The sequence below is a fragment of the Diabrotica undecimpunctata genome, chromosome 4, assembly GCF_040954645.1.
Source record: "Diabrotica undecimpunctata isolate CICGRU chromosome 4, icDiaUnde3, whole genome shotgun sequence".
NCBI classification, from domain to species: domain Eukaryota; kingdom Metazoa; phylum Arthropoda; class Insecta; order Coleoptera; family Chrysomelidae; genus Diabrotica; species Diabrotica undecimpunctata.
In genome coordinates, this window is record NC_092806.1 from 133,350,881 (window position 1) to 133,364,340 (window position 13,460).

The 13,460-nt window shown below is 32.2% G+C and overlaps 1 protein-coding gene across 3 annotated transcripts; it reads right to left on the reverse strand.

Annotated features, from left to right (window-relative positions):
* Positions 1 to 962: 962 nt before the first annotated feature.
* LOC140440057 (uncharacterized) lies at positions 963 to 11,994 on the reverse strand. Of its 3 annotated transcripts, none has more exons than XM_072530309.1 (4): positions 11,743 to 11,994; positions 11,498 to 11,623; positions 10,176 to 10,439; positions 963 to 1,268 (listed from the first exon to the last, which is right to left on the reverse strand). In XM_072530309.1, the coding sequence occupies exons 1-4, from the start codon at positions 11,861 to 11,863 to the stop codon at positions 1,222 to 1,224; spliced, it is 558 nt and encodes a 185-aa protein (XP_072386410.1). In that variant the 5' UTR covers positions 11,864 to 11,994; the 3' UTR covers positions 963 to 1,221. The 3 variants fall into 3 exon arrangements, with proteins under 3 accessions (XP_072386410.1, XP_072386408.1, XP_072386409.1); XM_072530307.1 differs by having other exon boundaries at positions 963 to 6,690; XM_072530308.1 differs by lacking the exon at positions 10,176 to 10,439 and having other exon boundaries at positions 963 to 6,690.
* Between the last annotated feature and the right edge of the window lie 1,466 nt (positions 11,995 to 13,460).

Genomic DNA, 13,460 nt, shown 5'->3' on the forward strand with positions numbered 1-13,460 from the left:
TCTTTGTAACTTGAATTGGTTCGTTATTAATACCAAATATCTCACAACGAGGAACTTAAAGAAAAATGGACATGATTATGGATTTAAAATTTGGAACCTGGAATGTGCGAACCCTCTTAAAGGTAGGAGCTATGGAGCATATAACTAATATGACATTTTTTCTTCTATATAGATCTAAAAATATACTAACCTCAGCCGTTTTCTCACATTTCTCTGGATGTGTGACTCTTTTTCTACACAAGTACTTTGAAACATATATTCTCCATTTATGAATAATATTGCTAGTTTTTGTAATTTGCACTCATAAATTGTGTTATTTCTTCTGCATACTTCTGCACACAATTTGCGCATTTTTTCTCAGTGCAGCTTCACATCTAGTAAGAATATGTCCTGCATTGGTAATTATCAGTTCTTGCAACAACAGAAGGTAATAATGCTTGTAATGTAAAGCCTAAACATCATTTATTCCCAGAGTATATGTTAAATTCTGAGAATTTGCTAGAATCATCTCGAGGAAATGCATAAAAAGTTTTTAGGCCAGTGAATCTTCTTTCACATAAATAATAAACCATTTGGTACAGTCGACCTGTACCTGCCCTTCACGTAGATTTTACTAGCAGATTTGAAGATGGTTTGACCATGAAAATACCAGTGAATTATCAACCAATATTGTGAAATTTCAGAAATGAATGTTTCATGAATGAATTACAAGAATAACTGATTGTAATTAGCCTAACGAAGAACTATGTTCTTCAGGTGTTCACAATGGGGCATCAACATTTCTGGCTTCAGAAAGCTATACTTTTTTCTTAACCTGCATAGGACTGTCGTAAAAAAATTTTTGATAGCTTGAATTCACAAATTGAAATATTGGCATCGGAGAATTATCCCTCTCATTAGGTAAGAGCGAACATTAATTGTGTATTAATTCATCTTTCTATGAATTTTCAATAAAATACAAATTAAACTTACATATTTTTATTTTTCAATTATTGCTCACATAACAAAGTAAATAAATAAAACATCAGATTGTAAAACAATGTATCATCTAACAAAAATATATTTCGAGGTGGTTATTAAGTTTTTTATTAAATAGAATAGCGCATCGAATAGATTTCAAAAAAATTGCTCTACACTCCACTGCTCTACATGGAAACCCCTTCGTTAAGTTTTATATTGCTGATTACTGTCTCTTAATTTTTATTTTTTTGCCACTAAACTTCACAAAGAGCGTCCAAAAATGTTCCATACAGACAAATCTCTGGCTCCTGTGAATAAGCACATAAGTCAAAAAATTATCAAAACTGGGATATTATGTACTTAACGTTAAAATGTAATTCCCCAGCCTGTGAATAAACAAATAAGTCCAATATTTTTAAATTTAAAGAATTATGAGCATGTGAAAATTCAAACATCTCGAAAATTACAAAACGTAACAGAATAACTAGTGTTATAGGGTTTCAATAAATTTTTGCGAATTGGAAACAAGCCGATAAGTACAGTTATTTGCTTATTCACCACGCGATTTAACGGACTGGGTTCACTTGAAACTTCTATAGTAGGCATTTTATCTATGTTGTAACATGTAAATGTTATTCTTTTTCATTCTTTTCTCACGCCATGCATCGTCACTACCTCTTAGATGTTTATGACGCCGTAAGCCATAAAAATATGGAACTTAGTATCTTTGAAATTTAATCGGTTTAGTTTATGTCTATCTATAACAGTTGGAATAATTATATTGTGTTACTTCGTAAATACCTAAATCAGTTTGTTTTTATAATTATTGGAATAATGAACAATAGAACAGCATTTATTTTGAGCCTGTGTAATAATCAAAACCATCAATTTGGTAAGTAACACTGATAAATATTAATATTTTTGTTTATTTGCAATTAGAACATTTCAGAAAATGAGAAAAATATTATTCATCATCTTTGTTAGTTTTTTAAGCCAAAATTTTTTATTTTGTCATTTGAAATCTTCGTCATGTTGTGTAAAAATTTTTTAAAAAGTTTATTTAAAAATTCTCATAACGTTTCTTTTTAGGAAATATTGATAATGATGAAAACCAATGTATACCTCTACCGAGTTCTTCAGATATAGAGGAAACACCTTTGTCCAGAACCTATTCATGGATTGAGAAGCATAGCCTAGTCCAGATTGGATGTAGCCAGAAAGAGAATGTTCCGTGTCAAAAGGATCTACAAAATATTCAGGTAGTGCATGATTTAGAGCATGATTTAAATGCAGATTTCCAGTTTAATCAGAATGAATTAAGTAGAGACATTTTGTCAGAAAATACTCAATTCCACGTAATGGAAAATTGGTCGGACGTACAGAATAATGGCAATATAACTCATTATTCTGCTGCACAACCAATACAAAATAATGACATTTCGTATCAATCACGGAGCATGCTGGAAGATTATTTTTTAGAAAATACTAAAGAGTTGACAAACCCTGTAACAGATACGGGCGAAAATCACAAACGACAGTTAATAACAATTTTGAAAACAGAGTCGAAAATGAAACCGAATTAAATCTTAGTGATAACAGTATAGATGATCCGAACTTTACCTGCCATTCAGATTTAAATAGCAACGTAGAAAGCGATGGCGAAACAACAGCAGTTCGAAGGAAAAAGAATAAAGACGTTCCTACTCCTTTAGCTAAATGTAGAGGCAATGAAAAAACAAGTCGATCCAAAAAACAGAGAAAACTAGCTAAAGTATTACGAAATACAGGCAAGTCATATTTAACAGAAAAGGGGAAAACAATAGCAGCAAGAACAATGAACCCGTTAAACGACTGCCGCCTTAAGTGTAAAATAAGGTTTTCTGATGACACAAGACGTTCACTTTTTAATGAATACTGGCAACTTGGAGACCGTAATAGAAGAGCAAATTTTATATCCTCTTTAATTTGTATAGTGGATAAAAAAACTGTTCGAGTACGAAGTAATTCTGACAGAGTACGAAAATTTTCATGTAAATATGAAGTTTGTGTTAATGGGAAGCGAGAAAAAATTTGCAAGAAATGTTTAATTGCTACGTTTGGTGAAACAAATGCCTTCATAAACCAAATTATAGTAAACAGACACTCGTCGGTGTCTGCGATAATTATAGACGATCAAAGAGGTCTGATTTCACCGAAAAATAAATGGTCAGAACAAGTTTTAAATGAAGTTGTTGCACATATCGGAAGCTTTCCTGCATACGAGAGTCATTATTGTAGACAAACAACATCTAAATTATACTTACAATCTGATTTGACTATCGCCAAAATGTATCGCCTTTATAAAGAGAACACTGAAATAAAAAATTGTGTTTCAATGACAATCTACTCTGCAAAATTCCATGAACTAGGGCTCAAATTTAAAAAGCCCCAAAAAGATACGTGTTCTAAATGCGATAGTTTAGCAATTAAAATATCATATGCAGAAGAAACTGAAAAGGAAAACTTAATCTTAGAGCAGAAAAAGCATCACGTAGCAGCTCAAGAAGCGTATAACGCAAAGTCAAGTGATAAAACTTAAGCCATAAATGATCCGACAACTGCAGTATTTGCTTTTGATTTGCAACAATGTTTGCCAACTCCGTATTTAAAAACATCCATTTCATTTTACAAACGGCAACTCTGGACCTACAATCTAACTGTCCACAATTTAGTTACTGGTATAGCTACTTGCTATATTTGGAATGAGTCTGTTTCAGCCAGAGGAGGAAATCAAATTGCCTCATGTTTGTACCGACATCTTATGGATCTTCCATCAACCGTAAAAAGAGTATGTTTATATTCGGATACATGCCAGGGCCAGAATAAAAACAGTCACGTGTCAGCAATGTTTATGAGCGTTTTGAAAAACAAAAGTACAATAGAGTATATTGATCACAAGTTTCTTGTAAGTGGTCATACACATATGGAATGTGATGCAGATCATTCTGTTATTGAAAAGGAGAAGAAGAAAACTACAATGAAAATTAAGCATCCGTATGATTAGGTACAACTTATAAGAATCTGTAAACAAAAGAATTCTTTTATAGTAAAAGTAATGGAATCCAACGATTTTCACAATTTTGCAGCATTATTGAAAACTGATTTGATGCAAAAAAAAGTAACTGAGAGTGGGGAAAAGTTTCTTTGGAAAGATCTGCAGTGGGCACGTTATTCTGCAGATAATTTTACAACTCTGTATTTCAAGTCGTCACTTAATAATGAAGAAGAATTTAAGTCTGTCAACTACAGAAGAAGAGGAAAACAATCAACCCAGCTTCAACTACTAAAGCTGCATGATGGGCCAGTTCCGATAAGCAAAGAGAAGAAGAAAAACCTTATGGAACTTTTGCCTTTCATAGATAAACAATTTTGGCCATTTCATCAAGAGTTCTTGGTAGCTGATGTTCCTGACATCGACCCCGATTTAGTGGAAGTCGATCCTGATGATATTTAGATATTTTTTGTGCTACTTTGGTTTATAATAAAATATTTTGATTAAAATTTTGTGTAATTATTTTAGATGTAAGCAAATAAATCACACCTAAATGTGCCTAATACATATAACTATTTAAGATATCTTGAGATACCTCAAATTCACACCTATAGTACAACCGTGAATATACGGATAAGTCATTTAATCTCTTCTAAAACTTAATTTAATGTAACTCGTTATATTTTTATCCAATAATAGTCTCTTGTTCTCGCCAAAAAAGTGCTTTTGAATGTTTAAACGTTATTCTGCGATTTTCCACGATCCCGTAAACATTGTTTCGACTCTCCTGAAAAATTTACCAAAATTGACTTATGTGCTTATTCACAGGAGCCAGAAAAATAGTCCTTGGTTGCCAAACATTCATAGCAATAATACTCTTGAACTCAACGAATTTGTGAAGCAGAATTCGCTAAACTTTGGACTGTTGCTCACATAAAGGGACAGAGTGTGGATTAGACTTTAATGCTCATATAAACAGAAAGTAGAAAAAGCATAGTTGCTATCCTACTGGATGCATAATTGGATTACATCGCCTCCTGGCAATGTTACTCGTAGAACTATAATACATCTTAATTACTGTTGGAGAGGACTGGTGAATCTATATTATTTAACTTATAATGTATCTCTGTTATTAATTACATGCCCCCAATGTTTTCCAATTCAAAACAATTTTAATTAGAACAATAGTATTTATGATAAGAATATTTATGAATTCTAATATCTTAATACCTCACCACACAAGTACAAGAGGAATAGGTGGTTCAAAAATTCTTATTTTTTTTAAACTTTCATTAATTAAAGCTTTTTCCTAGTGTGCACTCTCAAATGTGTTTTCAAATGATGTGCTTGGCGAAACTGCTTAAAACAAATTTCACACTTGTAAGGTTTTTCTTCAGTGTGCACTCTCAAATGTCTTTGCAAATTACTTGTTTCAGAAAACTGCTTACAACAAATTTCACACTTATAAGGTTTTTCTTCAGTGTGCACTCTTAAATGTCTTTGCAAATTACTTTTTTCAGAAAATTGCTTAAAACAGATTTCACACTTGTAAGGTTTTTCTTCAGTGTGCACTCTCGAATGTTTTTTCAAATGACTTGCTTGGCTAAACTGTTTCAAACAAATTTCACACTTATAAGGTTTTTCTTCAGTGTGCACTCTCAAATGTACTTGCAAATTACATTTTTCAGAAAATTGCTTAAAACAAATTTCACACGTGTAAGGTTTTTCTTCAGTGTGCACTTTCAAATGTGTTTTCAAATTACTTGTTTGAGAAAACTGCTTAAAACAAATGTCACACGTGTACGGTTTTTCCTCAGTGTGCACTCTCGAATGTGTTTTCAAATGATTTGCTTGGCTAAACTGTTTCAAACAAATTTTACACTTGTACGGCTTTTCTTCAGTGTGCAACATCAGATGTATTTTCAAAGTGTTTGCGTGAGAAAACTGCTGAAAACAAATTTGACACTTATAAGGTTTTTCCCCAGTGTGCAGTCTCAAATGTGTCTTCAAATGATGTGGTTGGCGAAACTGTTTAAAACAAATTTCACACTTGTAAAGCTTTTCTACAGTGTGCACTCTCAAATGTGTTTTCAAATTAAATGCTTTATTAAATTTTTTAAAACAAATTTCGCACTTGTAAGGTTTTTCTTCAGTGTGCACTCTCAAATGTACTTGCAAATTACTTTTTTCAGAAAATTGCTTAAAACAAATTTCACACTTGTAAGGTTTTTCTTCAGTGTGCACTTTCAAATGTGTTTTCAAATTACTTGTTTGAGAAAAGTGCTTAAAACAAATGTCACACTTGTATGGTTTTTCCCCAGTGTGCAGTCTCAAATGTGTCTTCAAATGATGTGCTTGGCGAAACTGTTTAAAACAAATTTCACACTTGTAAAGCTTTTCTACAGTGTGCACTCTCAAATGTGTTTTCAAATTAAATGCTTTATTAAATTTTTTAAAACAAATTTCACACTCAAAATGTTTTTCTTCAGTGTGTGTTATCAAATGTCTTTTCAAATTACTTTTCCGAGAAAAATGGTTACAACAAATTTCACAATTGTAAGGTCCCTGTCTAATCTGAACTTTTAAATTTTTATTTACAGTTTTCCCTTCAACGTGTTGACTCGTATAGTGTCCTTTATAGGATGAATGTTCAAAAATAGTCTCCATAATTTTCCTTTTGTTTTCCTCCTGAGTAAACCCTAAAATACAAACCATTTTTTACGAGAGAAAAATGAATTCAGACACAAAGTAATAAACGTAAAGTAGAATACACAAAATGCTTTTGCAGGCAGCAAAATTCTACCCAATAATATACTAAATATGTTTTAGGCAACTGCGTTTCCGTCTTGTAAATGCATAAGTCACACCTCTGCTTAAGCAAGTCTTTGGAAATCAGTAAAATATATGATAAGTCAGTCACAGCTATCAAATGACACAAAATACCACATTTAACTTCCATTATCACATCAACATCATTGTTGCTGCGGCAGAAGTTGTACCTTGATATTATTAAGCTAACTCCTCCATTCCATTCTATTCCTTATAGCTTGATGTCAGTTGGTAAAACATTACTTGTAGCATTCTCATCTGCACCAACCTAATGGTCTAGTCCTCTCAGATTTTATCACTAGAGGTACAACTTTTATTAAATCTAGAAAATATTAGCATATACAGATGACATGGATCTTGTAGTATTTTCTTCTTTTTCTTTCTCAGCGTTTCGCTTTTCAGGAGTCACTGTTCCTTACTCTTTCTCGCCTTTCCTTTCTGTCCATCGGGTCTTCTTCGCCTAAATTTTTCCATCTTAAAGTCTCTGCTACACAGTCCTTCCACCTTCTCCTCGGTTTTCGGCTAAAAGTGTCAAGCCAAAGTGGCTAACCTTTGGATTGTTTGCTCGCATACAGGAACAAAGACTGTGTATTTGACTTTTATGCTCAGTTTAAGACGAATCCCTGGTTCAAACATTCTGATTTTTTTTAAACTTTCTTTAATTAAAATTTATGCCTGGTGTGCACTCTCAAATGTGTTTCAAACTATTTCTATGGGAAAATTGCTTAAAACAAATTTTACACTTTAAGGTTTTTTGCCAGTGTGCACTTTTAAATGTGTTTTTAAATTACTTATTTGAGAAAACTGCTTAAAACAAATTTCACACTTAAAAGGTTTTTCTTCAGTGTGCGTTATCAAATGTCTTTTCAAATTACATATTTGAGAAAACTGTGTAAAACAACTTTTACACTTGTAAGATTTTTCCTCAGTGTGCACTGTCAAAGGTTGTTTCTAATTACATATTTGAGAAAACTGCTTAAAACAAATTTTACACTTGTAAGGTTTTTCCTAAGTGTGCACTCCCACATGTATCTTCAATGTACTTGTTTGAGAAAACAGCTTAAAACAAATTTTACACTTATAAGGTTTTTCTTCAGTGTGTTATCAAATGTCTTTTCAAATTACTTATTTGAGAAAACTGCTTAAAACAAATTTTACACTTGTAAGATTTTTCCTCAGTGTGTACTGTCAAATGTCTTTTCAACGTACCAGTTTCAGAAAACTGTTTAAAACATATCGTCGCCTTAAAGTGTTAACCTGTTAAGTCCACATTTTAGGCAAAATGAGTTATTACCATCTTCATAATAGTATTAATTTAGTCTATCGATTAGTTAAACATTCTTGTCACATTTTTATCTAAAACCTAAAATATTGTATGATGTGAATACCAGCTAACTCCGATTGCTCTGATTTTCCCGTGTAAATAGAGCTAAGTCCTTGACAGCCATGTATTTGCATAGTAAAACGTACACGCTTTGCACCGGTGTTAGTTTTTCCTACTGTTTATAATTATTTGAGCGATTTGAACGAATGTGAAGGGGGTCTTGGTTCTGAAGAATTTGCCAGTATTTGGATGTATTTAATAGAACAGAATAAATTTTACCCAGTGTCCCTCATTGTGTTAGAAAGGACTGATGAAAGAAGCACCATTATAATGTATTTAGATGGTTGTGGGTACCAAAATAGAAACGCTGTTATGGCCAATGTTCTGTTGAATCTAGCAATTACTCATAATGTAATAATAAAGCAAAAATATCTTGAACCTGGCCATACGCAGATGGAAGTTGATTCGGTTCAACTCAAAGATAAAGTCATTAACCTACCAGCGGATTACGTACCTATCTGTCTAAAAACAAAAAAAAAGCCTGCTCCCTACCAAGTAAAATATTTAACACATGAATTTTTCAAAAATCTTGATTTAATTCAGCGCTATAAAACAATTAGACCAGGAAGAGGTAAAGGTGATTTAAAAGTTACAGATATTCGTGCTTTGAGGTATACCAGAAGGTGAAATTTATTGTAAAGCCAGCTTTGATGATCAATGGAAACCAATTCCTCGACGTAAGAACAACAAAATTAATTCACATTCCTGGGACCAATTGAAGTGACTATATCTAGACGTAAAATAACCGCCAAAAACTATGAAGACCTTCAGGCAATCAAGAAGACATTGTCGGTAGACTACCACAAATTTTATGAAGATCTTCCCTATGAGTAGCGTTATTATATCCTTTTTGGGCTTAGAATAAAGTTTCGTTGCTTATAGAATACGTGTGTTTGATTGCATTAAACTGTCAAGTCCATTATTAGCGCAATTTGAAAAACTGGCAACCAGCTATCTCCCAAAAAATACTAAAAACGAAAATTATCAGTATAATTTTTTTTAATTTCAATGACACAACAATTATTATACTAATTTTAAGCACTATTTTATTGTTTGTCATTCATTTTTATAAAAAGAAATGCTGCGAAATCGTTTTTTGCCTCTCCTGTAAAATTGGGTAAAATGGATTTAGCAGATTAACACTTTAAGGCGACGATATTTTACACTTTTAAGGCTTTTCCTGAGTGTGCACTCTCAAATGTCTTTTCAGAGTACTGGTTTTAGAAAACTGCTTACAACAAATTTCACACTTATGAGGTTTTTCCCCAGTGTGCATTCTCAAATGTATTTTCAGATTACTTGTTTCAGAAAACTGCTTACAACAAATTTCACACTTATAAGGTTTTTCCCCAGTGTGCACTCTGAAATGTGTTTTCAAAGTACTTGTTTGAGAAAACTGCTTACAACAAATTTCACACTTATAAGGTTTTTCCCCAGTGTGCACTCTCAAATGTCTTTTCAGAGTACTTGTTTTAGAAAACTGCTTACAACAAATTTCACACTTATTAGGTTTTTCCTCAGTGTGCACTCTCAAATGACTTTTCAAATTACCTGTTTGAGAAAACTGCTTAAAACAAATTTCACACTTGTGAGGTTTTTCCCCAGTGTGCACTCTCAAATGTATTTTCAGAGTACTTGTTTCAGAAAACTGCTTACAACAAATTTCACACTTATAAGGTTTTTCCCCAGTGTGCACTCTGAAATGTGTTTTCAAAGTACTTATTTGAGAAAACTGCTTACAACAAATTTTACACTTGTAAGGTTTTTCCTCAGTGTGCACTCTCAAATGTATTTTCAGAGCACTTGTTTTAGAAAACTGCTTACAACAAATTTCACACTTATGAGGTTTTTCCCCAGTGTGGACTCTCAAATGTATTTTCAGAGTACTTGTTTCAGAAAACTGCTTACAACAAATTTCACACTTATAAGGTTTTTCCTCAGTGTGCACTCTCAAATGACTTTTCAAATTACCTGTTTGAGAAAACTGCTTAAAACAAATTTCACACTTAAAAGGTTTTTCTTCAGTGTGTGTTATCAAATGTCTTTTCAAATTACTTTTCCGAGAAAAATGGTTACAACAAATTTCACAATTGTAAGGTCCCTGTGTAGTCTGAACTTTTACATTTTTATTCATGGTTTTCCCTTTAATGTGTTGACTCATATAGTGTCCTTTATAGGATGAATGTTCAAAAAAAGTCTCCATAATTTTCGTTTTGTTCTGCTCCTGAGTAAAACCTAAAATAAAAACCATTCTTTAGAATGGAAAAATGAATTCAGACACGAAGTAAAGCAGAATACATAAAACGTTTTTTGCAGGCAGCTAAATTCTACCCAATAATACACTAAATATGCTTTAGGTACCTGCGTTTCTGTCTTGTAGATGCATAAGTTGCACATTTGTTTTCAACAAGTGTTTAGAAATCCGTAAAAATATGATAAGTCATTTAAAGCTACCAAATGATACAATATACCATATTTAACATCAATATTTACATTAGCATCATTGTTGCTAAGGCAGAAGTTGTACCCGGATATTATTAGGCTTACTCCTCCATTCCATTCTATTCCTTATAGCTTGATGTCAGTTGGTAAAACCTTGTATAATTCTCATCTGCACCAACGATTAGTATAGCTATTGGTCTAGTTCTCTCTAATTTGTAAGTCTTATTGATTTTATCAATAGAGTTACAAGTTGTAATAATAAGTTGGTATCTACCCCAATATTAGCATATGTAGATGACATGGGTCTTGTCACATGTATGACTTATAAATCCAGAGAGATGTGCACTGCACTTTGCAAAGCAGCCGGAGAGATGGGTTTAGTCATTATATAATATGATAATAGCATCCTTATAATTATAATTTAAAAGCTATTATTACAGAAAACACTATTACATGATCATTAAATATTCAGCTTTATACAGAAATATACTAGTGATCCTAGTTTGTGAGGCCAAATTCTAGATTCTCGATCCAGATCCTAGATTGTTTGTGTTATAATCTATTTCTGATAGTTTTTTGGAAATATGTATTTTTAACATTTTATCTGCATCCCTATAATGGGATTTAACCCAATCATTTATTGACATTTCAGGTTCCTAAAACTCATATCCTTGTACTTGTACTGAATATAACCTAAAGTGTCATGAAAGTAACCAATAAACATCATACAGTAGTAAAAGCTTATAAAAGTAGTAAAAGAATATAGACGCTTCTATATTCTTTGGTAAAAGTTCAGTGAATATATTGAATACATGAAAGCTTTACTTTCATACTTTAATCATTTATCTTACCAGAGTTATAGTCATCTGATTCAATCTTCATGTCTTCCAGATCAAGTGATGTAGATAACTGATTCTCTAGATATCTTGGGTCACTTTCAACAAACTCTTGCTTAATGCCAGTTTTTACTGCAACAGCTAATAAAAAATAGGAATTACATCACACTGTTTGGTGAATTAGTGGATTTAGTATTTGCAAAGAATATAGAGAAGCATATACATCTACATTCTTTGGTATTCGTTTTCATTTGACTTACCCCAGTTATTTTCTAGTTCATTCTTTAATTGCTTAAGATCTGTTGATGTGGATAGTTGCCTATGTATATCTCTTTCGTCAGATTCAACAGACTCTTGCTTAATTTCAATATTAAATTCCATTGCAAACAAATTTACCCCCTTATTACACTGATGTGAAAAATATAAATTTATTAAAATTTAGGGTTGAGTCGTTGAGTCATGCTACAGAGGTTGAGTTGAGTTTACCGCATAGTATATACCCCCCCTAGTAAGGTAAGTGCCGGAGAAAAAGTGGGGAGAGAGTTTCTAGCGCCAAATAAGTTCGGAATCGGGAACTAAAAATTTAGCGGCAAATTCAAAATGTAGGTTCTGAATTTAAGGCGGGAAATTCAAAAAGGATATACTAAATTTTAGGCGGGAAATTCAAAAAATAAATTTCTGAATTTTAGGCGGGAAATTCAAAATGTTCCGAATATTATATAGAAAACAAATATAGTCATAAAATAATAAATAAAAACTTATTCTATGCCAAAATATATTCTCTGTCCAAAAATGTATACACTTATGCAATTTTGTACACCATAAATGTATAACATATCAGATAGAGACATATGTTTTGGCACAGGAAAAGTTTTTATTTATTATTTTGTGACTATATCTGTTTTCCATTACATTAAAACATCAACATAAAAAACAGATATTCTTAAAAATTTATTTATTTCTGTAATTTATAAAATTTGAGGAATCACAGAGATATAATAAATTATAAAGATCGTCATCACTGCCATTGTGGTGGTCTTCACCTGTATCCACGAAACTAGGCTCCATTCTGAACTTAACCATCTATTCACTGCAACCTGCAAAATGATATATGGAATTACACACAAGCAGCAACTGAAATAAGTAAGCCCTACCTGCGGAGACTTGCATACCCATATGGACATTCAGGCATACAATTCATTGAGGTGAGAAAGATTGGTCCTAGTAAATTAGGGACCACTCCTTCGAGCCCCAATGCTCCCCAGGCTTTCCTCACCCTCCCCCCCATACCACGCTGATGTGCTATGGGAGGCTAGTTTCATCTATATATTTACTGAATAGTGCAGAGCAGCATGAGGCTCTTTAGTCTTGCTATACTATTTGTATGTTTGTGTATATATATATATATATATATATATATATATATATATATATATATGTGTGTGTGTGTGTGTGTGTGTGTGTGTATATGTTAGAGATTTATTATGTATCTAATGTATTTTACACACAAACATATATAAATAAAAAATAAACTATGTTTATGAGTAAAATATGTGCCCATGTATAAATGTATAATTAAAGTAAAATATGTACCTATGTACTACAATGGCGAGTGAAATATCTCATTCATTTACAATTAAAATGTTTTGAAAACCTTTGTAAACAAAGAGTAAGTAACATTCTTTCCAGAACTTACATCAAAGGAGAATTTTTAAATACACAGTGTTCACAAATTATATGCAATTTCTTTGAATTTCATGAATTTGTAACTAAGTATAATTAAAGTAAAATATGTAACTATGTATAATAAAAGGAAAATATGTGATTATGTATAATTAAAGTAAAATATGTAACTATGTACTACAATGGGGAGCGAGACAAGGACATAGCATTTCTCCCAAACTGTTCACCCTTGTTCTATAAGACAAGGTAGATACAGATGAAAGCAATTGTGAAAGACCTAGATTCAGGAGCAGAT

What these genes read in the sequence shown, in the direction of transcription:
- LOC140440057 (XM_072530307.1), bottom strand. Translation starts at nt 11,863, where the DNA reads ATGGAATTTAATATTGAAATTAAGCAAGAGTCTGTTGAATCTGACGAA. An exon ending in ATCAGATGACTATAACTCTG is followed by an intron (nt 10,440 to 11,497) that starts GTAAGATAAATG and finishes TTTTTATTTTAG; the next exon opens with GTTTTACTCAGGAGCAGAAC. An exon ending in TAAGCAGTTTTCTCAAACAG is followed by an intron (nt 6,691 to 10,175) that starts GTAATTTGAAAA and finishes TTTGTATTTTAG; the next exon opens with GGTTTACTCAGGAGGAAAAC.